Source organism: Brassica oleracea, chromosome C1 (assembly GCF_000695525.1).
Source record: "Brassica oleracea var. oleracea cultivar TO1000 chromosome C1, BOL, whole genome shotgun sequence".
NCBI classification, from domain to species: domain Eukaryota; kingdom Viridiplantae; phylum Streptophyta; class Magnoliopsida; order Brassicales; family Brassicaceae; genus Brassica; species Brassica oleracea.
The window spans coordinates 7,256,321-7,283,390 of record NC_027748.1 but is presented as its reverse complement, the minus strand read 5'-3'; the positions used below and the strand labels follow the sequence as shown (position 1 = coordinate 7,283,390).

The window sequence follows — 27,070 nt, the reverse complement described above, 5'->3', positions numbered from 1 at the left end:
GATAGGGATTTGCATACCTTCCTCGTAAAATCCTCGTAAAAAGGTACGGGCCTTGTTATTTCCTCGTTAATTTACGACGATTTTACGACGAAAATGAAAACACGGATCTTGTTATTTCCTCGTAAATTTACGACGATTTTACGACAAAAATGAAAACACGGGCCTTGTTATTTCCTCGTTAAATAACGAGGATTTTACGACAAAAACTACTTCTATAAATAAGCACACCCCTCCCATTCTAAACTTGCACAAAAAAAAAACTAATCCATAGTTTTAAAAGACTTGACGGCAGTGCACGGTCACTAGAACATTTCTGATCAGTTTCAAATACTATTTGGAATTGATAAGTACTGTTCTAGTGCCCGTGTCTTCCATCAGTTTTTTTCTTTTGGTAAATTGAAACATTTTTCGTCGCAAAATCGTCGTAAATTAAAACACGGACCTTGCTAATTCTTCGTAAAAAAAACACCGGCCTTGTTATTTCCTCGTAATATTTCGACGATTTTACGACGAAATTGAAAATACGGGCCTTGTTATTTCCTCGCAACAAAAACACGAGACTTGTTATTTCCTCGCAACAAAAACACGAGACTTGTTATTTCCTCGCAACAAAAACACGAGACTTGTTATTTCCTCGCAACAAAAACACGAGACTTGTTATTTCCTCGCAACAAAAACACTAAACAGTAGTTCGAAAAAACCTGGAGGGCGTGCACTGTCGCTAAGACAGTTCTGATCAGTTTCAAATGCTATTGGGGATTGATAAGACTATTCTGGTACTGGTGCCTTCCTTCAGGTTTTTTTTTGTAAATTGAAACACTTTTCGTCGTAAAATCGTCGTAAATTAAAACAAGGGTCTTGCTACTTCGTCGTAAAAAAAACACGGGTCTTGCTAATTCCTCGTAAATTTACGTGGGCTTTACGATGAAAATTAAAAAAGAAAAAAATTTCATCGTAAAATTGTCGTAAACAAAAACACGGGCCTTTCTAATTCGTCGTAAAATAAAACGCGGGTCTTGCTAATTTGTCGTAAGGTTACGAGGACTTTACGAAGAAATGTAAGTCTGTATATATACTCGAACCGAATCACTATCTCATTTCGTAGTCATTTCTTCTCCTTCTCCTAGCAAGGTATTCCTCTCTACTTCCTCTCTAATTTAGCTTAGGTGGTTAGTTTAGGGACATTAGTGTTGATTAGGTGGTTATTGTAGGGAATAATTTGTAGATAGGTTTATGGAATTTGTTGATAATATAGGAAAATGATTTTTAAATGTTAATTAATAATTCCGTTCCATAGCCACCCCGCATACAAGAAGATGAGGAAGAAGTACAGAGGAGGAGTCTAGACCTCTTCGAGGAAATGCATAACAACAACAACAACAACAACAACCCTTAGTTTTTTTCATCTTTTTATTGTATTATATTAAATTTGAAACTTAAATATTTATAAAATATTTTCGTATGGATTTATTATTTACGTTTTTAATATTTTTGAAATATTTTAAAAATATCTTTATTTCATTATATTTTTTTTGTAAAAAATAAAGAATCGAAGCAAATTTGTAGCTAAATTACGTCAATTTAACAAGGAAATTGAATAAATGTTACCCAGGAATTTCCTACGAAAGGCACGGAGATTCTTCGTAAACATTACGTGTAAACAACGACGAAATTTAGCGTCCACTTTACGAGGAAATGTTTACGTGCACTTTACGAGGAAATAGTTTACGTGTACTTTACGAGAAAATATATTACGTGTAGTTTACGAGGAAACTGTTTACGTGTATTTTACGAGAAAAGTGTTTACGTATCTTTTACGAAGAATCTACTGATACCACTTTACGAAGAATTATTTTCTCGTAAATTTACGACGAATTAGCGAGGAAATATACGTTACGACGAATGATTAACGACGAAACGGGTTTCGTAGTTATTTCGTCGTAACCCCTGTTTTACGACGAATTAACTACGAAAACCATCGTCGTTATTTATGTGTTTTCTTGTAGTGAATCGCATAAAGGGTTGAAAATACAAAAGTTTGCCGAAGTGAATAATTACAATTTCAAACATCATTAAACAATTTATATAATTTGTCCAGTATTTGTAAATATATATGATTAGGAGATATTTTAGTTTAATATAAAATGCAGTCAAATAATAAACTAATTATATATCATATAATTATAAATATCAAAATCATATATTATTATTATTAAAAATATATAAATTATTAGTCCATTATGTTTTATAATGAAATTATATGTATAGTACTTATGGTCTTTTGTTTTTAATTTAATTGAAACTATGATTCTTTTCACTAGATGTATAGTTCTTATTTTATGGCGATTAATGTTAAATGTAAAAAAATTAGTTTGTTTGATATATACATATATATTAATGATATATAATAAATTATCGAATTTTTATTTAAAACTATAGATATAAATCATTATAGATGATAGTAAATGATTATTTTATAATTATGATATTTAAGTTTTTTTTTAAAGTATTTATATATATTAAATTTAAATAATCTTATACTCCATCTGTTTCAGAAAAATGTATATTCTAGAGAAAAAAAATGTTTCAGTAAGATAGATATTTTATATTTCCAATGCAATTTTTGTTAACTAATAATGAGAAATCGTGAAGTTCAAGAACATTAATTGCATTTTTTAAAATTTTATTGGTTTAAAAATATAGAAAATATAAAATTACAAAAAACTATGCAATTATAACTAATTTTTAATATGTTTTATTAAAAAATGTAAAAATTCTAAAACATATATTATTTTGAAACGGAAGGAGTATTTTGAAAGGTTTGAAATTATAGGAAGTGATAGAAAATTTTATAAGATAACCATTCAACCCCTAAATCACAATCATCCATTATGTTAACCTATGCAATGAATGGGTATAGCCAAGGTAAAGTGGCCCTGAAACTACAGTTGAAAACAAAATAATACAGTTTCCAAATAAAGAGGCTGTTGTAGGGACCCTTATAGAAATGTATATAAATTATATGTGCGTTTTCATAATTTTCGATGCATATTTTCTTTTGTGATAGACATGAAGTTTCATGTAATTGTATAAAGTTCAAATTTGAGAGTAAGGTTTTGATATAAAAGTGGCACTCGCATAAGATCCTATGATAAGAACCAGTGGTATTATTCCAAATTATTTTGTCTTAGCAAACAACACAAGTTCATATTGAAGAAAGCTGCAGGATAAAAATGATTTTGCAAATCAGAAAACAGAGAGCACCATACTGATTTTGAAGTTACAAGTTTCAAGTTCTCCCAATCAAGCTAATAACACATGAAAATTAAACAATTTTCATATTTCTTACAATTCGAAATAAGGATCATAGAATGAGGTAGAATCATAAATTTTGGAAATTTTATATTACAACAGCAAATATATCTTCAGATCTTACAACAATTTATAGGGGGGGTGGGGGTAAACCAAACTAAACCGGCAGGAATACAGAAGAATCATTTCTTAGCCGGATAAAAGAATCACAAATGTGAACCGGATGATGAGCCGTCATGGCTACTCATATCCCAATTATGTTTCTTCTTGTGCTCGAAATTCTGAAAGCATGTCAATGGCCTCATCTGATATAAAAACGTGGAAGAAGAAACAGGTTAGAGAGGACATAAATAAACAAAATCTAGAAACCAAACAAAAGAACAAACTCAGTAGTACCCTCCATTGTCGCTTGTGACCCATATGATGAAGAATAGACTCAAGCCTTTTAATGATCTCTCTGAAAGTAGGTCGCTTGGCCGGTTTATCTTGCCAGCATTCTTCTATCAACCTATGGGATACAAAAAAAACGGACCGAACCTAGCCGGTTAGTGACATGAACTAAACCAATCTATGATGCAAAACTGTCCTTTTTCAGTTTCAATGGTGAAGAGAGAGAGTAAGACTGACGTTTTAAGTCCATGAGGGTAAAGCTTTGATGGAGCTTTGAACAATGGCCGCTCTTTGCTAGCATAAGCTTCTGAAGCTTCACTGTCTTCCTTTTCAGCAAATGGCATTCGTCCTTCGATCATCTAAAAAATTCAACATTTAAAGGAATCAAACAACATGAATAAAAGAAAGAGCAAATCAAAAATAAAATAAAAAAGGGTTTTAACTTACCTCTTGAACGATCAAAGCAAAGGAGAAAACATCAGCTTTTGTGTCATATTCTTCGCTAGTGAAAACTTCAGGAGCAATATATCTACCTACAATGTGGATATAACAACAATAAAATTTAAATCATAACATATACAGTAATCAAGACTCTTGACCAAGCAGATGGGTGAGAGATAAAGAACTTACAAGAAGTGTCTAGACATGTGAAAGGCTTGTCTTCTTTAACAGTAACAAGCTTGCTAACTCCAAAGTCCGCAACTTTCAGATGTCCTGTATCATCCCTCAATATGTTTCTGCAAATAAATAATTGTACCATTGTCAGAAAATAAAAGAGCTTGTCCACGGTAACACCAAAGATGTGGATAGTGTGAAACTCACGAAGGTTCAAGATCGCGGTGGATGATAGGGTCTCCTTTGATCTCATGAAGATAGCTCATTCCCCTATAAGAATCCGAAAGGTCAGAAGACACTCTTATAATCCCTACGAACATTTATAAAACATGAAGAAGACGCACATACCTTGCAATGTCAAGAGCATATCTAACAGCAGTAGCTGGTTTTAATTGTACTTTCCTTTTGAGCAACTCACGCAAATCTCCCTGAAGAATGTTTCATCAAATGAGATCTTGGTTTCGAGAAAAAAAAAGAAATGTAACAGAGAAAGTCCATACCCTAGGCAAGTATTCAGTAACAATCATCATAGGATTGCTTTGAGTTACAGCACCAAGAAACTGAACAATGTTTGGATGCCTTAGCCTTTGGAGCAACGCAAGCTCGTCATGGAACTTCCTCCTGCACACGCACATAAAACCAAAACGATTATGGTAAAGAATCTAAAACCTTATTACCATCTACACAAGATACTATTCCCACTTACACTTGATCCTCGTCGCTTAAAACTTTATCATCGAGCTTTTTCACCGCGACTTGAATCCCACGCCACATTGCCATACAGTAAGTTCCCTGAATACAAAGAAGGTTTTCAGTAAAAGGAGCTGAACACAAGCTCCATTAATGACAATGTTTTTAAACCTTTGTTATCTCTTTGCTTTGAGTGAAATCAAGCTCACTAGGATTGATTTCATATTCCGGAACCTCACGAGGAGTTTTCACATGCATTGGAGCCATCTGAAACATACAAATGTTTCAAACAATAATAATGAGTAAAAATCTAATCAAGAGAAGAGATACAATCGAAACACCAAAACCACATTCTTACAGGATGTTTAGCTCCATGAGTCTCAAGAATCTTGATTACATCAACGTTCTTGTAGAATATCGCATCTGCAAGTGGCTGTGTTCAACAAAATGTATTAGATTCCATCATTACACAAACAAAACCAGAGAGATTTAAAAAAGTGTTAAAAGGTTTTGTTTTTTTCTCACCGTGCTTCCCCATCGATCTTTAGGATCGACATCAGCTCCCCGATCGAGAAGAATCTCGACCACATCCTTCAACCCCTGACAAGCCGCCACGTGGAGAGCAGTCCGATCATCAATGTCTCTGTAATTAGCATCAATCCCCGAATCGAGAAGCTCCTTGATCCCTTCGACGTCGCCTTCGTTACACAGATACATAAGCCTCACACCGCCGTCGATCTCCTCTCCGTCCTCCAGCACTTCCTCTTCCGAGTGAATCGACGGCTCCGGGATCTTCTCCGGCGCCATCGACGACTGACGACCAATCGTAAAACGCGGCGTTTGGTAATCATCTTCCATCTTTTAAACTAATTCGATGATCCTAAAACCCTGAAAGCTCCGAACTTTGAGGAAATCTCGACGAGAGTATCAAGAAAGAACAAACCTTTACAAACTGATTCACACAATCCGAATTAAGAGATCACAAAGTGTTGGTTTATATAGGTGTGTCGTGTGTGGTGCCGTAATGTAGAAGTGAAAGCTGGTCGGTTTAAAAAGTCGTCGGGGAAGAAGAAGGAGAGAGCCAGCTTCTGTCTGAGCGTGTTTGTGTCACGTGAACTTTAAGCGCGTGAAAGAACAGTTTCTTTGGAAAGGAGACGTCATCTCTGTCGCCACCACGGTACGAACGCGTTGACGAAATTTAATGAAAGATCTGAGCCGTTGATTTTTGACAGTCAGGTTGGTAATAACGGTGTGGATGATTCCGCACGTGTGATATTCGATTCGTTTGAAACGACAGCGTTTTGCTTTCGCCGACGCATTCTTTGTTTCTGTAGCCAACCTGGTTTAAAGCAAGTCCTTGTGGGGCAAAAAGACTTCAAGAGGAGAAACATTTCAATTCTATTTCCTTTTGATTTCCGAAACGATTACATTATTTTTCCACTTGTTTAAAATTTATAAAATATCAATTTGCAGGCCACTTTAGTTGTCTTTCATTATTTGTTTTATAATAGCCACTTTAGTTGTCCAAGGAAAATAACTAATTGGATAAGGTTTCACGGTAATTGGATAAGGTTTCACGGTAAGTATGTGATCTGATTTATTGATGTATGCATTGACTCGGTTAAGAGATTGGCATCTTCATCCTCATCTCTTTTTTTAGTTCCATTTTACAAAAAGTCGTCAAATTACTATTCAACTTCACAACATGTGAAATTGTATGAGTTTAGCATCTTCTTAATGCTTAACTATTTTCAAATATAATATAGTTCTTAAACTTTGAAACATGTATTACATGCAAGGTCAAGATTCCGACGAAGACTTTTGCATACAGATAATCAACTTGTTTATCTCTCAACTAATGACAAGTTGTTAATATACTGGTTGGTATTTTTATAATAGTTTCTTATCTCTTTATTCAATTTCAACTTTTTGGAATTTTTCTAGCTAATCTAGTAGCAGATGTCAACTACGTTCCAAATGAATTCCTCTTCTGGTTGAGATACTTTTTAAAGCTCATTTCATTAATTGTAATGAAAAAGTATATTCTCACTAGCTAGATACCTATATGCTTCTTTTCTTTTAAATTAACATACACTGTTTATTAAATTAAAAATTCACTAACAACAAAAATGGTCAAGTCGTAGTTTCAAAGCTTGTTATATATGAAAGTGAAAAACCTACTGGACAAGGAAGTAATCTCTATTTATTGATGAAGAATTCTTTTTAATGATCAAATGTTTACAATTTGTGTTAAAATACATGCACATAGCTATCACATTTTTAGTTTCAACTTTCAATTAATGAAACTATCTACTTATAATCTCTTCCTCCCAAGTTTTAACAGTTCTCATCCTTTAATTTCAATTCAAACTTTTTGGGACTTTATAAGTAGTTTAGTAGCAAATGTCAACTAGATTCCAGATTGACTGCTTATTTTATTATTTCTAAATCTTCCTATTATCATTCTGATAAGAATACAATATTCAAATCCTTGAATAGTTCACCATCTAGCCGTCTTTAAGAGATAGACCAAACCAGTTAACTAACCTAAAAGAAGAGACCCATAAGCTACATATATTTTTACTTATATAACATGAAGCAAATTCATTTTTTTTTTTTTTTTTTTTTTTTTGTAACTTAAATACAGTTTTTCTTTTGCGTAATATATCCAATTTCTCTTCTTTTATTCCCAAAACTGAGTATCAAGCAAGATCATAATTCAGGCTACATGTTAATCACAATGTAAAAGACATGCAATTGAATGATGATTGAGTCAGATATATAGTATTATGCAATCTTGATATTTCATTATGATATCAAAGCTTTAACTTAGGCTGTCGGACATATGATTATATGTTAATGAATGAATGAAAGAGCCATATCAGTAGTTGGAGTCTTGGAGACATAATTAACAAATATATAAATGGTTGGAATCTCGTGATAAGCCCTAATACATGGTATCAGAGCCATTTGATGCTGGGCCACTCTGTGGATGTTGTTCCTACAATTTTCAACGCTTGAGCGTGAGAAGGACTGATAATAAATGAACCAAAGTCTCACGACGGTAGTTAAAGAATTAAGAAATTAAAATATAAAAGATTAAAGCAAATCCAATTATCGTCAATTGGTTTTAAGTTTAAGAAAAACTTGAATTTAATATAGTATAAGCCACCCGATGTTGGACAATTTCATGGATGTTGTTTTCACAATTGTCCGCACTTGACCTTGAGAAACAGTGTTAAAGAAAGATTTCCACAGCAGTAGTTGAAGAATTAATAAACTAACATATAAATGGTTTAGTCAATCCATTTAAAGCTATTTAATTTTAAGTTTGAAGTTCATGATTATTTCAACAAACACCCGAATTTAAAATTACATTTCAATAAACATAATTAATATGCATAATTGTGATGGTAGTGTTCGAACTAATGGAATGATCTGTTTTTCGATTTATCCATAGTAATTTCAGAAATGTAAAAAGTGTTTTAATATCTTTTTTTGTTTCACGAATTCCTCGAGCAAACAACATATAAGCATACAAGTTATAGAATGAAGTGTCGTGTACAACCGTTTCATGAGGTAAAACAATTGAGTTGGGTGTACACTGGCCAAGGACAGCCCTAACGCGGCGATCGTTTGTCTTGTCTCTCCTTCTCTCTGGTTTTTGAAAGCAAATTCATTTCATATTGTCATAAAATCTCAGAGAACTTTAATCTTAGAGACATTTTATCACTTTCCAATTACATATGGAGACACAATACATTTGAAACACACTTTTCTGTTATTGAATGACCTTAACACCTCTGAATTAAAACATCTTTTACTTTTTCATTCCTTTTATCCTCTAACTCCCACTCTCGCCAAATTCATCATCTCCTAACTCAATTATATTTTCCCACATGTTCAAACCCTAAACAAAATCAAGAAAGGATGAATGGGCGTGATGAGACCAAAGTTTGTAATGAAATCAATTTGTTAATGTGGTTATGGCTAGTCCGTCATCTCCTTCGTCCAAGTCATCACACTGTTAAATCAAAGAGAAAAAAAAAATTCAGGAAAACCCAAAAAGCAGTGAACGAAACAACTCCAGAAGATGATAATTACCAGATCGGAGAGTCGGCAGAGAAGAAATGAACCAGCTCCTCTCCCACACTGTCGGTAAGCCACGCCATGGATTCCAAGCTCAACATCGGGCGCGGATGAGCTCGGTAAATCTGTGGTGGTTTGAGCTCCTCGATGTGCCCTGCTCATCTCATAAAGCTGCTGTGATTCGAGCTCGGTGAAGCTGCGGTAGTTGGATTCCGAGCTCAACATCGTCATGGATGAGCTCGCCATGCTCAGTTGTGGTGGTTCGAGATCCTCACGTGCTCATCTGCGGTGGTTTGAGTTCCTCGCCGTGCTCTGACTCCACCACGAGATCTGTCATCCAACTCGCCTACTCGTCGTCCTCTCATCCATCATCTCGGTGAAGCTGTGGTGGTTCTATCTCGGAGTCGCCGTGGAAGAAAGCTCAATTGCATCTGCAATCAAGAATCATGCATTTATGCCATGTGGTCCTTGTATATATGTAAGTGTTTGAGTTTGTCCCCAAACTTTCCAAATTTTCAGATTTCTCTTTTAATTAGTCCCTAACTTTATAATTATACACTCCATCCGTGTTTTATGTTCCTTAGGTACAAAAAATGCAAAATCAATGAATTTGCTGTCCATATGTTTTATGTATTGTATAAAGATCTACTAATCTTTAATTAATTATATAATTTATGAAGTTTTGATACTATATGTTTTTTTAATTAATTAAATAATTGTTTTGTGGACTCTGTACACGTAAAATGTGTATATGAGTTTTGTTGATTCAGGAAACGTGGATCAAAGAATTGTGTACAATATGAAATTAGAGATAGATCAAAAATTTATGAATCTTTTACACTCACAAACATTTTATGAGTTTTCTTGTGAGCACATATAAATTTGATTATAGTTTTTCTCAAATTGTTATGTTTGACACAATAATCGTCTCAAATTGATTTTTTTTATTATGATGAATTTTCTCAACTTGTTTCTGTTGTTTCTGATTGATTACCTATCTACAAATTTAAAAAATCTCAGATTATGTAAAAAAAAAAATTTTGTTGTGCTTCGTGTATAAGAGATATGTACGTTAAAATTGTTCATCCACAACTTTCTCTGTCCACAAAAATATTTTATGTATCTATATCTACAACAAACATCTATTTCTTCTCACTAAGAACAAATTTGTCAAAAAAACACTTAAGTCCCACAAAAAAATGTGTCAAATGCGAGAAGTGTCTCTCATTATAAAGTAAAGACAAAAAATGTATTTAGTGTAATCAACTCCAAATCTTGTCATAATACCGGAAACAAACAAGAATCACACAAAGGCAAACATATAAGTAACAAGCATGAACCAATCCATCAACCATGGAAAATCATACTACACTAAACCAAGACTACATCCCAACATGCCCTTCTTCTCTTCATCCTCCTGCGTTTGTGGCAGTTGAAGTGGCGTTGCGTTTTTCTTCCGTCACTGTCGTTTCTTTCTCATCCCCAACGAGCCGCCTAAATGGTGCTATTATTATATAAAGGATAAATAATAGATAGTCCATTTCCCCTTATACATATTGTCCCTCCTAACCACGAGAACACTATTCATAAGATGTATTGTGCATTGTGAACATATATATATATCGCCATTGATAAAAAAAAAAACATATAGTTGTACCCCCTAACAGCTTCACCTAAATACCTTTTGGATTAATCGTATGAAGCGTTGACATTTTGACCCAAATGTTTATACACTTAATATGAAAAACTAAAAAGGCCTCACTACTAGAGCAGCTTTAGTAGAGCTTGAGAGTCGTTTTGATAAGTACCAAAAGACTTACTTGCGCAAGAAGAAGGCTATAGGAGAGAAACAGAGTAATGCTGACGTCGAAGGGAACGTTGGAGATGAGATTTAAATAAAAGAGAAGGCCTTCGGTATCTCGCAGAGGCTTTGCAGTTAGATGAAGTTCAGCTTTTAAATACTTGTCAAGTTCATTTTATCTTCTTCATGCTTTGATGTTAATTGTATCTGGCGATATGAGTCAATACTTTACAGTCGCTATGAGACTGCTGATCTCTGCAATTCTCGCCATAGTTGTAGATTTCATATTCAAAGTTGTATTCCTTTTCTTATTCAAAGTTTATAAAGAAGTTTACAGAGTTCTCTAGATCGGGGTAGCTAAACCTTATCATTGGTGCGGTGAAACTGGTTCTGAGTCGATCGCGATGCCTTCTCGAAGTCCGTCACCATCGGAGGTCTCGAATCAGCAAGATCTGGCGGAGGAATATGTTTCGATGCGAAAGGTGGTGGAGTTTTTGAACGAATCGTACAAATTGTTGATGAGGAAAACGGCGGAGAGTAATCAACTGAATGAGATGAGGTTCAGTTCGATGGAGGATAACTTGAAGGAGATCTTGAAGAGGTTGGATAAGCGTCCGGTCGAAGAATACGATGATGACCTTCGATCGCGAGCTCCGGAGTCTTCAAGTCTGATGTTTTAGGTACCGATCCGTAACTCGGAGATGAATCGGAATAATCACTCACATGGTTATCGATATGGAGATTTGAATCTGATGACTCGTGAGAATATGCTTAAGAATATTGAGATGCCGAGTTGTGATGGATCAAAGGTTTCTGATTGGCTAGTGGATATTGAGCATTTCTTTGTCGTAGGTCGCTTTCATGATCATGAAAGATTGGATCTGATTCCACTTTGCATTGAAGGACGAATGAAGAAGTGGTTCGCTTGGGCGTTGCGCCGTGGTGGATTTCGTAATTGGCTGGAGTTTAAACAATAATTGGTTTTGCGTCTTACGGAATCCATTGATGAGGAACCAAGTACAAAATTGTTTTCCATCAAGCAGACGGGAACGGTAGCGGATTATGTGAGTGAGTTTGAGGAGTTATCAACTCAGGTACCAGGCATTGAAGATAGACATTTGGAGAGAATATTTTATAATGGCTTGAGTACCGAGATGAAAGAGGTGATCAAGATGAGGAACCAAGTACAAAATTGTTTTCCATCAAGCAGACGGGAACAGTAGCTGATTATGTGAGTGAGTTTGAGGAGTTATCAACTCAGGTACCAGGCATTGAAGATAGACATTTGGAGAGAATATTTTATAATGGCTTGAGTACCGAGATGAAAGAGGTGATCAAGATGAAAGATCCACAAGGTCTCCCAAACTTCATTGCAGCCGTCCTCAGAATGGAGAAGAGTGCTTTTTGCAGGGTGGTGAGCAAGGTTGCTCCTGTCGAAGATGGTGGTACTACTCGAACCACTAATACTAATCGTGGGGCTTGTTATAACAATGGAGGTAAAGTTTGGGAGAAGCAGAGAAGTGAAGCAAGTGGGGGTAAAGAGAATGGAGGTGATCAACAGTCTGTTCAAAGGCCAAGGTTGAAATACACTGATGCTGAGCTAGATGCAATGCGGAGAGATCAAATTTGCTGCAAATGCAAAGCTCATAGGTCTAGAACTCATATTTGTCCTAATAGAGAGATTAGAGTGATGACTGTGGTACATGGGATTGAGATGGAGGTTATGGAGGAAGATGATGTCATTTTACAAGAAATGGATCATAATGTGTGCTGTGAGGTGAGAACATTGTTTATGGATTCTTTCTTGGGGATTGACTCTCCGAAGACTACGAAGTTGCGTGGAAGGATTGGTCAGAGGGAGTTGATCTTTATGATTGACAGTGGAGTTTCTCATAATTTTATTTCTCCGGAGGTAGCGAGCAAGTTGAGGTTGGGAATGGTAGATTCGAGTGGTGTGGATGTGTTGTTAGGTAATGGGGTGATGCTGAAGGTAGCCAGATTATGTACAGGGGTGAAGTTTCAGTTGAATACAACCACGTTTAGTTCAAAGTTTATAGCATTGGAGTTGGGTAGTGTGGATGTTATTTTGGGAGTTAAATGGCTCGCAACTTTGGGCAAGTGTGAGGTTGATTGGAGGTTGCAAGAGTTTTCTCTCGTCTATGAGGGTGTGCAGGTGACTTTGTATGGAGATCCAACCCTTCATTGCAAGAAATTGTCTTTGAAATCCTTGTCTCCAGTTTACCATGATCCGTTTGAAAGCACTGATGTGTTGTTGATGTCTGCGATTGTTCCACCTGTTACTACTGGTTTGGAACCTCGTATAGCGGCGTTGTTGAGCTCTTTTGAAGACATTTTTGCTATACCTACTGCTTTACCTCCTTTACGGGGACATGATCATGCTATCAACTTGACATCTGGAGTATCTGCTATCTCGGTTCACCCTTATAGATACCTGCATGCAAGGAAAGTAGTTATGGAGAAGATGGTGCAAGAAATGTTAGAAGCTGGTATCATCAGACCAAGTGTGAGCCCTTTTCCCAGTCATGTTCTATTGGTGAAGAAGAAAGACGGTGGTTTTCGGTTTTGTGTCGACTATAAAGCTCTGAAAAAGTCTAATATACCTGACAAGTATCCAATTCCTGTTATTGATCAGCTACTTGATGAGTTGCATGGTGCCGTCATCTTCTCGAAGCTTGGTCTCAGGTCAGGGTATCATCAAATCCGAATGGTTGAAGATGATATTAAGAAGACTGTGTTTCAAACAGTGGAGGGCCATTATGAATTCTTAGTGATGTCATTTGGACTCATGAATGTTCCTGCCACTTTTCAAGCTCTTATTAACAAGATCTTCAAACCATTTTTGAGAGATTTTGTTCTTATCTTCTTTGATGATATCTTAGTTTATAGTAGTTCTTTAGAAGCTCATGAGGAGCATTTAAGGAAGGTGTTGCAAGTACTTCGGGAACAATCACTCTTTGCCAATCCAAAGAAATGTTCCTTTGGGGTTACTCAAGTTGAATATCTCGGTCATATCATTTCCAAGGAAGGGGTGGTTACGGATGCTGCGAAAACTGAGGCTATGGTTAAGTGGCCTACACCTAAAACTGTGAAGCAATTGCGTCGGTTTCTCGGGTTAACAGGATATTACCGGAAGTTTGTCAAGAGTCATGGGGTCATGGCAAGGCCTCTCACATCATTGACTAAGACGGATCAGTTTGCTTGGAGTTTCGAGGCTCAAAAGTCGTTTGACACATTGAAGTCTGCTATGGTTAACGCTCCAGTTCTAACCTTACAAGATTTTCAGAAACGTTTTGTAGTCGAGACTGATGCTTCTGGCGTGGGTTTAGGTGATGTCTTAATGCAAGATAACAAACCGGTGGCCTACTTTAGCTATGCTTTAACGGAGCGTGAACAGTTGAAGCCAGCTTATGAGAGAGAGCTGATGGCGGTTGTCATGGCAGTGAGGAAGTGGAAGAATTATCTTTTGGGGGAGACATTTCACGGTTCATACTGATCAACGCAGTATCAAATATTTGTTGGAGCAGAAAGAAGTTAATTTGGAGTATCAAAGGTGGTTAACAAGATTGATGGGTTTTGATTTTGACATTCTGTACAAACCTGGTTGTGAAAATAAAGCAGCAGATGGCCTTTCTCGGAGTATGTCGATGGTTTCCTTGTTGCTGACTCTCACAGTTCCTACAACTTTGCAATGGCAGGACTTGTATAAGCAGATATCTGATGATGCGGGCATTCGGAATTTGATTTCTCAGGTGCTGGAGAAGGGTACCTCAGTGAAGGGGAAGTTGATGGTTCGTGATGGGAGGTTGTGGTCGAAGAAGAGGCTGGTGATTCCGAAAACTTCTCAGTTTATTTCATTGATACTGGCTGAATGTCATAACAGTAAAATGGACGGTCATTCTGGAGTTTTAAAAACCATTAAGAGGATCCATCAATCTTTTACATGGGAGGGGCTGAAGAAACAGGTGCAGGGATATGTCGCAACTTGTCAAATCTGTCAGATCATAAGCATTCAACATTGTCTCCTGCTGGTTTACTTCAACCGTTGCCAATACCGAATCGAGTGTGGGAGGATGTTAGTATGGACTTCATTGAAGGTTTGCCATTGTCTGGAGGTGTGAATGTTATTCTTGTTGTTGTTGATCGCTTGAGCAAGTATGAGCATTTTATCAGTTTGAAGCATCTGTTCACAGCGGTGGATGTGGCGTTGAAATTTGTCCAAGAGATTGTACGTTTACACGGGTTTCTGCGGAGTATTGTGTCTGATAGAGATCGGGTGTTCTTGAGTGCTTTTTGGAAGGAGAGTTTCAAGTTGGCTGGTACGCAGTTGAACTACATCACTTCGTTTCACCCACAAACAGATGGTCAGACTGAGGTCTTAAATAGGTGTCCGGAGACATATTTAAGATACTTTGCTTCGGGTCATCCTCGTTTGTGGTCTAAATTCTTGTGTTGGGCTGAGTTTTGGTTCAATACGTCGTACCATACTTCGCTCAAGACTTCTCCATTTGTAGTGGTTTACGGTAGAGATCCTCCTGCCTTGTTACCATTTGAAGAAGGCTCCACTACAAACTTTGAGTTGGAAGAGTCATTGAAGCTAAGAAATGAGATGTTGGGTCACTTGAAGGGGTGTTTGGAGAGAGCACAAGAGTTGATGAAGGGTCATGCAGATAAACATCGTAGGGATGTTTCCTTTGAAGTGTTGGATTTGGTGTTCTTGAAACTGAGGCCTTATCGCCAGAAGTCAGTAGCGACTCGCTTCTGTCCTAAACTGGCAGCCAAGTTTTATGGACCATACAAAATTATGGAGAAGATTGGGAAGGTAGCTTATCGGTTGCAGTTACCTCCAGGGTCCAAGATTCATGATGTTTTTCATGTGTCACAGCTTAAGAAGGCGGTGGGTACTGATGTGGAGGTGTTGGCATTGCCACCGGTGTTTTCTACTGAGACTGAAGCGCCGTTGCAACCACTGGATGTGTTGGCTTAATGTTATTCAGCAAACGAAGAGTTGGAGTTGTTGGTGACTTGGAAAGGGAAAGATGCTGCAAATGATTCTTGGATGTTGTCAAAGGAGTTTATTGCGTGTTTTCCTTCTTTCGAGCTTGAGGGCCAGCTCGGTTTCGATGAGCGAGGTATTGATAAGTACCAAAAGACTTACTTTCGCAAGAAGAAGGCTATAGGAGGGAAACAGAGTAATGCTGACGTGGAAGGAAACGTTGGAGATGGGATTTAAATAAAAGAGAAGACCTTCTGTATCTCGCAGAGGCTTTGCAGTTAGATGAAGTTCAGCTTTTAAATACTTGTCAAGTTCATTTTATCTTCTTCATGCTTTGATGTTAATTGTATCTGACGACATGAATCAATACTTTACAGTCGCTATGAGACTGATGATCTCTGCAATTCTCGCCATGAGAGTGTTGTAGATTTCATACTCAAAGTTGTATTCCTTTTCTTATTCAAAGTTTATAAAGAAGTTTACAGAGTTCTCTAGACCGAAGTAGCTAAACCTTATCACGTTTTTCTTGGGTAAATATGCAAACTTCATGCCGCACTTTTAGAGAAATTGGTGCAGTATGCCGCGAATTAGTATCGTAATTTTATTCGATGAGTAAAGAAGAGATGGGTACACAGTTCTTAAGCAAAGTATATTGAGACCTTTTACTACAGACTCAGAACCCAACTTTTAGTCTTTTTATTTTTCTCAAGGATTGAGATTACACACAGCCACTTTCTCCCATGACTCGAGAGTCTTATCTTCTGTATCGGTTTTGCAGAGAGCAAGTCGGTTTAACCGGAAACTCAGTCCATCGAGGCTGTTATCGAGTGTGTAAGCTTTCTCCTGCGCTTTCTTCTTCCCTTCTTCATCTAACTCGGCGTAAAGCAGACTCAGATGCGGCATGTAAGCTGCGTTAGTAAAATGAAATTTTAACATGAGACAAAAAGAAACAAGAAAAGTATTTAGCATACTCTTTAAGACAACAAAGTATAGCTCACTCAGGCTACATGACCTAAAGCTTCCTTTGAGCTACAAAAACCAGTTTTAAATGTCAAAAGAGCTTACGTGTTGTAGTGGAACACTTGAAATGGTTCTTACAGTGCTCACCAGCTTTCATTACCTGTAAATAAACAGAACAGCACAGATCTTATTACATAAAAACACATATCTTCTATCAAAAACCAAACCCAAGGTTCTTGATATCTGATCTTAGTCATCTCTTTGTAATGATTCTCTCAGAAAAATCGAATTTTTGAAAAGAAAAGCTCGGATTTTTATTTACCTCTGGGGTGGATTTGAGAAGCAAGAAAACGCATTGGTAGAAGAAAGTTCCGGTGGAGACGCGATCTACGGTGGCGGTGTAAGCTTTCAGACCGTCGCAAGCTGATTCGAACATCTTCTTCGCTTCTTCTGCCGTCAGACTCGTGGCTCCGACGACGGTGACGTGAGGATCGAATCTTGGGCCAGAGAACTCGGATCTCAGAGCTTCCATTAGCTTTCTGAACCGCGGCTCCGTTTCCTCGTCGGGCAATGCCCACACCGAGTACACGTACTTCTTCTTCACCTCTTCCATGATTCCGTTGACTTTGCAATCCAGACGCAAACGTTATTTGATCCCAGAAGAAATGGCGTTAGTTCTAAGGAAGAAGAAGGCCTTTTAGAATTCGAAGTATATCCAATGGGCCTATACGAAGCCCAATATCATCACCTATAAGTAGTTAGTTTTTTTCTATCATTATGGTAAAAAAACTAAAATCTTCAGTTCACCACCACTACGCAATCAAGAATCACTCGCTCTTCACTAAATTGAATCAAGAAGCATACTTTCTTATGAGCACAATCGTCTGATACAATCTGGAGTTCATGATCACGACGGCGCTGTGAGGTTAGTTGGCTTCCGGAATCAGACGACGGCTCCCATGACCTGAAACAATTCACGAAGCAAAAATCTCCATCAACGAAAATCGAACAAGAAAGACTGGAGAAGACGGTGTACAAGGATAAAGGTGGAAGCTTTATGAAACTTTGAGGTGAAGATTGCTCCGAGGACGAAGAAGGAGATGCAGATGAACGTAACCCATTTGAGAGAGATTACTCTCTTGGAGACTTTGTGCTTCATCGTGGAGAGCCTCAGAGAGATAGAGAAATCTTTGTAAAGTAAAACAATAGTCAAAAACGCAAGTGTTGGACGTTGACCGCGTTGACTCAACGTTGCAGCCACCGTGATGTGCGGTTTATGGGCCTTTTAGAAATTGTCCCCTCATAGGCTTGCTTATTATATATATGGGCTTGCTTAACATATTAATACGTTCACTAGGATAAGACCGCTTAGGCCGAGCTGAATTTATAGGAAAATTATTTTAGAAATATAGTATGGAAAATAAAATTTATATTTTTGATCGAAATAATATTTTTAGCCCTTAAGCAATTTTTTAATTTTTTTTGTTAATTACGTAGTTTGTTTACTGATGAGCTGATCCTATTTTTAAAAATATTTTAGGTCAAAAAATCACTTATCGCATAAGAACCTAATGGTTAGGCCGAATAATCTCAGGTCTCCTATTTGGTTACAATGAAACTATACCAACTCGGTTTTATATCATGATTTAGCCGTTTAAAAATTAATTATGGTTATGAAAAGTTTACGTTCACTGTCAATCCTATTTATCTTCAATATTTTTCTCATTTTTGTGTCATTTTTTCATTTTGGTTATTGTTTGATATAAATATTGATTTTTGAGTTTATTCTCATTTCATTATTTTGTTTTGGCCTGAGATATAGAAAATGTTTAAGATTTAAAATTATTAAAGAGACACATACTTGGTTAAGATCCGCGATTTGTGCAGGATAAATATTTATATTTATTATTTATTTTATATTTTTTTGCGTATTATAAAATAATAAAATAATAATTATATATTAAATAACTAAGAAATCAGTTACTATTATGTAATAAATTGGTGTGCGCATATAAATCAAACGACCGCTCTTGTTTATTCGCAATCATTTTAGGGTAAATAAATCAAAACAATCATTCTTATCTATCGTATATGATATATAATTAAATTTAAATGATATTAACATAGATATATAGTAAACTTTAAATATGGATATTTATTAAATGAGGTTTCTACTCATATGATTTTATGATTATTTGCATATTTGTGTAACCAAATTTTACAACAACGATTTTTTTAATGTTGAATGTTTAGTGGTTTCAATAATTTATAATCATTATAAAAATGAAGATTTGAAAATTAAAGTATTAACTTTTCAATATATGTTCAACGCAGATATCAAAATATAAGTATGTATTTTCATATGATGTATAGTTTAATTTAAACGATATGAAATATATATATATGTATATTAACATAAACACCTATTAAAATAAAATTATTTATTCATATGATTTATAATCATTGTATCTTATTATAGAAATAAAAATTAAACCTTGATCACAAAAGTTTATATAAGAATTTTACAGTTTTAGTAACTTCAACTCGTTTTGAAAAATTCAAAATACAACATATACCAAAAAAACTAAAATTTTATTATATGATTAATGCAATTGTTTAATTTATTTTAATGATAGAAAGTATGCAGACTGTTAGCAAATCTTTATTATTTAAAATCATTAGTTGTCATATATATATTAATCACATTAGGTAATTTTGTAAGTTTTATTTAAGGAAATAATATATAATAATTTCAATTTGATAAATGAATGGTCCATAATGGACATACTATATAACATTCCCTAGTAATTTAATTTTGGACTAACAAAATTCTCAATTGATTCTCAAGCCGTCAGGTAAGCAAAATTAGCATTCCAATTACGTGACAACTCAGCAGAACACTTTTTTAATTAGTACAAACTGCAAGTTATAACTTTTTAAATGTTTCTTAATTAATTTATAGGAGATTAGTGGTTGCTTTTTAATCATAGAGTAGAAGCGTCTGAGTTTACAAATTCTCACAAGAAACTTCCCTTATATATTAAAGGAGAAGCATTGTTATAAATGCGTTCACACTAAACTGGACACATGTCACATGTAGAAGCATTGTAATAAATGCGTTCACACTAAAATGGACACATGTTACCTGCAGAGAGCTTCCCAGCCAAACTCTACATAAATATGTTCACACTATGTATTTTACGTTTTTTAATATAAAACTCACATGCATGATTTTTCTTTACGTTATTTTTACTGTTTACGAATAGAGCTGGACAAATTATTCAAAAATTTTGATTTGATTCGTTATCCGTTTTGATTCGAACTGAAAAATCCGGATATTCGTTACTCTACGAAGCAAATCAAATACTAAAATGCAATATCCGTAAAAAAAGCAAATCACAAATATCAATATTTAAAAGAAAGAATATCCAATTTGATCTGTTATATGCATATATATATATACATATATTTAAAGAATAATATATAATTTATATATTATAGATTATATAAATTTTACAGTATTTTTGTTTTTAAATAATTTCATTTTAAGAATTTTATTTTTAATGTATTATTTTGAAAAAAATGTCATTGAATATTAATTAACAGTATCTTTATATATTTATCAACCACCTTTATATACTTTTACAAACACATACATGTGTACATTGACGTGGTCACCTTATAACTAAGTATTTACCACAACTGAAATATCTAATCTTTTTGTTAACGCTTCTTTCACCATCGACCAAATTGTATTAAAATGATTTGTCATAATAATTTTCTTTTCTTTTTTTAACTATTATCCGTTTAGAAACTATAATATGAAACCATTGGTTCGACATCACGACTATCTAAGATTCATAACATGAAAACAAACAAATAATAGTAATTTTTGATTATCACAGGAAAAAAAAACCAAAAACATCAAACATTTTAACCGAACAAACCAAATAAATATTGATTTCAAATGATAGTTATATTTTAGGAGATTAAAAACAAAAAAATAACGTAAAACCGAACCGATATCCAGATTAAACAGATTAATGTCTCCTTATTAAAAAATAACGAAACTAATAATCACATTCCGCGCAAGTCGCGGGGTACTAACCAGTTGATGTGGTATATGATGTGGAGAGATTTAGAAAGTATGCTTCTTGATTTAATTTAGTTAGAGTTAAGGGATTATGACTCAATGATTAGCCATTAATTCGTAGTCTTTCTATACGTATTATATGCTTAATTAAATATACTATATTGTAGATTTTCTATATAATGTCTAATGGAAATTAAGAACGAAAATGTATTAATTATTTTCTCAATATTCTCACCCGCTCTACCTATTGGTTATGAAAAATGACCATTAATGTACTTTTGCTACATTGATGGGGCGTGGAGAGAACATGATGCTTTTACAGACCAGGGCTGGTATTGCCAAAAGATAAACTCAGAGGACGTAATGATGGGCGCAATGAACCTTCGACGTAGCCTATCACTTTTACATGCTGAATGTGAAGCTCTGATTTGGGCAACGGAGTGCATGAAGACCCTGCAGTTCTCAGATGTAGTATTTGTGACGGATTGTTCTCAATTGGTGAAGATGGTGTCCTCACCTGAAGAATGGCCGGCGTTCGCTACACACATGGAAGAATTCTGCCGAAGTAAGACTTTCTTCCCCAACTTCACGATCAGATATATCTCAAGGGCACAAAACACAATGGCGGACAAGCTTGCACGTGGTGCGAGGAGTTCTCCTTCAGCTATGCTATATGTCGATTCTTTACCTCCGGTTTGGCTATCTGAACCGGTGGCCCCATAGGCTTCTAGTCTATTATGATGTCAAAAAAAAAAAAAAGTACTTTTGCTCTTTAAAGTTTGAGAATAAATAAAACTGAGATAATTGTTGGCTGAGTATCAAATTATAGTTATCCACTGCTAATTTTGCATGCTTATATGTAAATCCAAGATTGAAACCCATTAATCAGATATTTGATTATCTAGAAGTCATATCTATATTTTCCCTCCATTTCATTTTAAATATCGCTTTAGATTTATGCACACAGATTAAAAATATATTTCATTATATTTTTTTAAAATAAAATCATCATTAACTATAAATTTTACCATTTCTGAACTAATAGAAAAATAAAATAAAATATAAGAAATCATATAATATATAAATATTGTATTAACTATTATAAATGTTGTATTAAAATTCTAAAACAACACTTATTTTATCGTCTTAAAATGAAACGGATTTTTTAGAACAAATACGTGTATACCTTGATATTTGATTTTTAGTGCTTTTATTGTATAATCAAGTCATAATTGTTTCTCACTAAACAATTGTTGCATAAAATAGATTAATGATGTACATATTTTAAACCATATGTCGACGATCATATATTTCCACTACCATTAATTAGTGTAACACTAGACCTAGTTTTGACACAAAAGATATATTATATTTTTTGATATATAATATTATTTGTGACATTTTTCATAGTTACACGACCTATAAAAAACTTAAAACATGCCTCTCAAAAAACTTGGATCAGTTTCTTACCACATTATGATATAAGCTTACGAACATAAAATGTCTCAAGATTCATCAAGGGAAAAAACAAATAAACAGAAGGTTTCAAGCACTTTCTCAAAAAAAAAAAAAAAAAAAACAGAAGTTGTCACGGGAAGGGAGCTGTCCTCTTCATATCTGTCTCAACAACATCAATCGCAAAGCCTTTCCTAAACCGAACCCAATAATCAGCAATCAGATTCTTTTTCTCCGGTCCGCAAATCCCTTCCCGTGACGGCTTCAACGATTCCGTCGAGATTCCATGTTCTTCATCTCTCTTTTTCACCAGCTCCGGTTTTATCCTCCCGAGACTCACGTCTTGCGGCGAAACCATTAATGATGGTGTACCTAGTGGTAATCTATCTCCTTAAAAAGACAAAACAAGAAACCCTAAATAAATATATGGTTGGTTTACTATATCAAATATATAGTAAATTATTACCACGATCGATTTGCCATGTACACCAAAATTTTCCGTAAGATTTGGCAAGATTCTTAAGCTCCGGCTTCGCAACGAGCTCTGGGACCCTTGGAGTTACTAGAAGAGCCATCTGGATCTACAAACAACACTCGCTTCTATTATTTTTGACTATCCGGTAAATATATATCAAACATTTTGAAAATGTTTCATAAAACCTCACTTCGTAGTCATGCGAGTGCCAAAGCTTTTGTTCATCGGGTGAGAGACTTTCGAATAACTTCTCTGACACTATATATTCGATCCCTAGAATTTTAATGCAAGAACAAACACATTCATAAATCATACTGTAATTCATAGTAAGTCATAATCTCCAATTAAATCTCTAGCCTCTAGCAGTCAAAACGTTTTAAACAGACTTATACCATACGAATAATCAATGATTATACGCACGTAAATCTGCATGCAGGCCCATCCATTAACCGTCTATGTAAACAATTTCCAAGTTATTAATTAGTTGAAGTTCAACCCGAAATTGTACACGTCACAAGCGTAAACAAACAATAGAGGTCGAGGTATATATGTACCGATGAGATGAGCCTTAGCGGAATTGGAATCGTAGACGGCACATTGGAGAAAGTCTTGGTTTACACGGTGACCGTACATATGAACCTCGATCTGACGGCCAGGATCGTGACTATAGCAAGCGAATGAACACACATGTAGACTCATTTGTTTGATCGGTTTCATAGACTGAAACATAGCCGTTCCTTTGTCTAACATTGCCGTTGTGGTCTTCGTCGGATCTCCCATAGGCTCCTTACCTTCTCCGGTGCTTGCCGGACACGCCACCGGAACTTTATCATTTGACGCCATCGTTAAACGACCAAAAGGCCTTGTTCTGTGTTATGGTCTTATAATAGAGCGAGAGAGGAGTGATGTTGCATGAGGTAAATATGACGTTTATGATATGAATGTGTCACGCATTAGAGAAAACTGATGTGGCGGATAATAGCGAAGTTAAAGTTGGAATTTCCGGACACTGTCACACGTGGTCGATTCTTAAGCTCTGGACAAAGTGTGCACACTTCGCAATGTTTCTAACTCCCTAATTTTGTGCTTTCTTTTGACAAGTTCCAAATAATAAGTTCTGAATATTTCGTTTTATTTTTATTTAATAGGCTTCCAAATTTTGAATTAGTTATTTTAAAATACACAACGAGACAGTTTGCCATAAATATGAAGATAGAATCTTTTGCATTAAAATGAGAGAAGAGATAAATAAAGCAGTAAATACATGCCTGGTCAAAGCAGTACCGTAATTTATGTATTCGTTAAGGCCTGGTCAAAGCAGTACTATAATTTATGTATTCGTTACATATCATGCATGTTTACTCTTTTCGCGGGTGGATCCAGAAACCTATTTACTCCATCCGTTTTTTATTGTTACATATTCTAGATTTTTCACATATTTTAATAAAATAAATTAAATTAAATTTATATATTTTTTTGTGTTTATCTTTGTTTCATAATTTTAAACCAATAACAATTCAGTAAGTGCAATTAAGTTTTTTAAAATTTGCAATTAGTTAATAAAACATGTCTTGAAAATGTAAAAAATGAATCTTTTTAAAACAAAATTTTTTTCTAAAATATGTAATATTAAGGAATAGAGGGAGTAGTATAAAAGGCCACACATAACAAATATAATGATTCGGGATAAATTATACACTAACTACTTAAAGAAAAACAAAAATTAGAGTGGATCATATACCACACCCTCACTCAAACTTAGTGCGTCCCTGAGCTATTTCCTTAGAAAAAAAAAACTCAAAAACCAAATTATCCCCTTTTTACTTCTGATTGATACAACTAAACCTCTGATGACTAACTTAACGTAGCAACTGATTTGTTTCTTAACGAGAGCTACTGTTTTGCAAAGCTTTTAAAAAGGAGCCGCTTTTGGTTATTTCACGCAACGGTTTATCGGTATATCTAACCGTGTTGTAAACCCATGCACCCGCAACTGCACCAAGAATTGGAGACGCTATGTATATCCATATTCCTCTGTAGCAATTGTATACCATTGCAGGTCCCAAACTCCTTCCAGGATTCATCGAAGCACCCGATACCGGTCTGACAACAAAAATATACACAGATGTGTAATGTTTTAGTGGTGAAAGAAAAATATGCACAATATTAGCAATTAGCAAATAGAGATGTTATGAGTAAATATATTACCCGGCAATTATCACGTTAAGTAGCACAGTAGACCCTACTGCTAGTCCGGCAAGTTCTCCGATCTGATTGTTACATATGGGTCCACTTTTAATTAGTTTCTCAAAGATTACAAGGGTCAAAGACTACATGTGTAACTGCTGAGGTCAACGTAACAACACAAATACACAAATGAAGAAAATCAACTAGAAAAAGACTTCTTTCAAGTATAATTGTTTTCCTAGGAATGAAAATTTAAAATCAAAGATAAAAAGTATAAATTAATGTACGTACGTAGTCCATTTTCATTAAAAGCAACCTTAAAGTATATTACTTCCCTGATTAGATTATTTTAAACTAAAGTATATGAAAAGAAAAGGAAAGGAAAATATATTAGGTAAAGTAAAACAAGCATGCTTTAAAATTGCAAGAATATTCAACAAATAACCACCAACTTTGAACATATCTAATTTCAATGCAGTATATCATATATAAGAATATTGTGAAATACTAACCGCTCTGTTATCGGTGGCGACGCCGGAAATGATGAACATTAGGTAGAAAGTGATGATAAACTCTATTACAAACGACTGCAAATCTGATCCCGCCGGCAATGTTCCAACGAACACGTCATGTTTCCCACTGCAAACGTCTTGATCAAGTCCGAACAACAGCCGCAAAGTCGCCGCGGCAAGCGTCGATCCGATCACTTGCGATATCACATAAGCAGGAACCTAAAATATAAAAATAATATAAATAAATTTGAGAATTTTTCATTTAATGTCGCATTAAGAAAAATGGATCAGTTTTGAAAAACTCCCCTAAACTGAAGATTATGGATACTAAATTTGAACTTCTAAAGATGTAAAAGGAAAACTGTAGTTTTGTTTTAATAAAAGTTCGTTGTACAATCAAAACAATGTTTTTTTTTTCTTCTAGCTAGCTAAAACTTAGAACTATTATTGGTTAAAATTCTTTAAAATGTTACTTATTACAGAAAAAAAAAATACAAAAATAGTACTTTCGTGTAATACAATCAAGACGACAGCTAAGCTAGATCTATCAAACACAAAATGGCAAGGTTCTAGTTTGTTCATCAAACTAAAAATGACACATAAAAACAAAACTTAATCGATATATATTTATGTGTGAATGTGTTGACCTGTTTCAGAGGAAAACGGCCGCAAGAAGCGAATGCTACTGTGAGGGCCGGATTGAAATGAGCGCCGGAGATGTGACCGAGAGAGTAAACAAGAACCATGACGGTGAGTCCCCAAACGATGGCGATCCCTGGATGAGTCACGGTTTTGTCGTGTTGGGCGTTCACAGCCACCGATGCACAACCAGCAAATATCAAGAAGTAGGTTCCCAAAATCTCAGCCATCAACTGAATACGGAGCAATTATAACAAAACAAGAACAGAGTAAAATAATTTATCAGAAGAAATGAATCAAGCAGAGAGTGAACACCAAACAAATAAAAAAGGTTATTGAAGATTGAGAATTACATTTTCACAAGAAAAAGAAGATTGAGAGTTACAGAAGTGAAAACCTTTTGTAAGAAAGGGACAGAGATTGAGAGGAGAGAGTCTTGTTTCTTTATGGGTTTGGAGATGTGAATAGCTTCTTTATGTTGTTGACGTTCGTGTTCTTCATTGATGTTTACCACCACCGCTCCTTCTCTGGCGTTGCCGTGGCCATTTCCCGATATCTCCGCCATAACAAAGAAGACGATTAAAAGAAAAGAAGATGATATCTTTGAACGGACTGTTATGACTTGTGTGAAAGTGTTTGGTGGCAATTATCTTCTATTTATTGGCAAATCGAGAGGGGGAGAGAGAGAGAGAGAGAGAGAGAGAGAGATTAGACTTTTCAAGTTTTCAAAATTTAATATTGACCATTTAATTTTCAACCCATTTAATTTTATTAATTACAGATGAAATGTTTACGAATAGTATGAATGTATGATACTATATTTTTCATTAATACTTGT

The 27,070-nt window shown here is 35.1% G+C and overlaps 5 protein-coding genes across 7 annotated transcripts; 1 reads left to right on the top strand and 4 right to left on the bottom strand.

Moving 5' to 3' along the window:
• Nucleotides 1-3,323: 3,323 nt before the first annotated feature.
• LOC106305415 (probable serine/threonine-protein kinase drkC) lies at nt 3,324-6,118 on the bottom strand. Its single transcript, XM_013741791.1, has 12 exons — nt 5,533-6,118; nt 5,366-5,440; nt 5,179-5,274; nt 5,024-5,109; nt 4,818-4,938; nt 4,666-4,745; nt 4,525-4,587; nt 4,333-4,439; nt 4,150-4,235; nt 3,940-4,061; nt 3,709-3,820; nt 3,324-3,617 (listed from the first exon to the last, which is right to left on the bottom strand). Exons 1-12 carry the CDS (start codon nt 5,863-5,865, stop codon nt 3,519-3,521), a joined length of 1,380 nt encoding a protein of 459 aa, XP_013597245.1. The 5' UTR covers nt 5,866-6,118; the 3' UTR covers nt 3,324-3,518.
• Nucleotides 6,119-16,489: 10,371 nt separating this feature from the next.
• Nucleotides 16,490-17,561, bottom strand: LOC106305341 (cyclic phosphodiesterase). The gene is made up of 3 exons (XM_013741723.1): nt 17,194-17,561; nt 16,977-17,031; nt 16,490-16,819 (listed from the first exon to the last, which is right to left on the bottom strand). The coding sequence occupies exons 1-3, from the start codon at nt 17,482-17,484 to the stop codon at nt 16,617-16,619; spliced, it is 549 nt and encodes a 182-aa protein (XP_013597177.1). The 5' UTR covers nt 17,485-17,561; the 3' UTR covers nt 16,490-16,616.
• A 3,673-nt stretch (nt 17,562-21,234) lies between these two features.
• LOC106330372 lies at nt 21,235-21,687 on the top strand. Its single transcript, XM_013768849.1, has one exon. It carries the CDS (start codon nt 21,235-21,237, stop codon nt 21,685-21,687), a length of 453 nt encoding a protein of 150 aa, XP_013624303.1.
• Nucleotides 21,688-22,462: 775 nt separating this feature from the next.
• LOC106305318 lies at nt 22,463-23,899 on the bottom strand. Of its 3 annotated transcripts, none has more exons than XM_013741700.1 (4): nt 23,449-23,899; nt 23,085-23,167; nt 22,886-23,000; nt 22,463-22,809 (listed from the first exon to the last, which is right to left on the bottom strand). In XM_013741700.1, exons 1-4 carry the CDS (start codon nt 23,735-23,737, stop codon nt 22,553-22,555), a joined length of 744 nt encoding a protein of 247 aa, XP_013597154.1. In that variant the 5' UTR covers nt 23,738-23,899; the 3' UTR covers nt 22,463-22,552. The 3 variants fall into 3 exon arrangements, with proteins under 3 accessions (XP_013597154.1, XP_013597161.1, XP_013597167.1); XM_013741707.1 differs by having other exon boundaries at nt 22,889-23,000; XM_013741713.1 differs by having other exon boundaries at nt 22,886-22,994.
• Nucleotides 23,900-24,575: 676 nt separating this feature from the next.
• LOC106305308 (aquaporin NIP1-2) lies at nt 24,576-26,869 on the bottom strand. Its single transcript, XM_013741690.1, has 5 exons — nt 26,630-26,869; nt 26,241-26,465; nt 25,594-25,812; nt 25,103-25,164; nt 24,576-24,997 (listed from the first exon to the last, which is right to left on the bottom strand). Exons 1-5 carry the CDS (start codon nt 26,795-26,797, stop codon nt 24,778-24,780), a joined length of 894 nt encoding a protein of 297 aa, XP_013597144.1. The 5' UTR covers nt 26,798-26,869; the 3' UTR covers nt 24,576-24,777.
• Nucleotides 26,870-27,070: the final 201 nt, after the last annotated feature.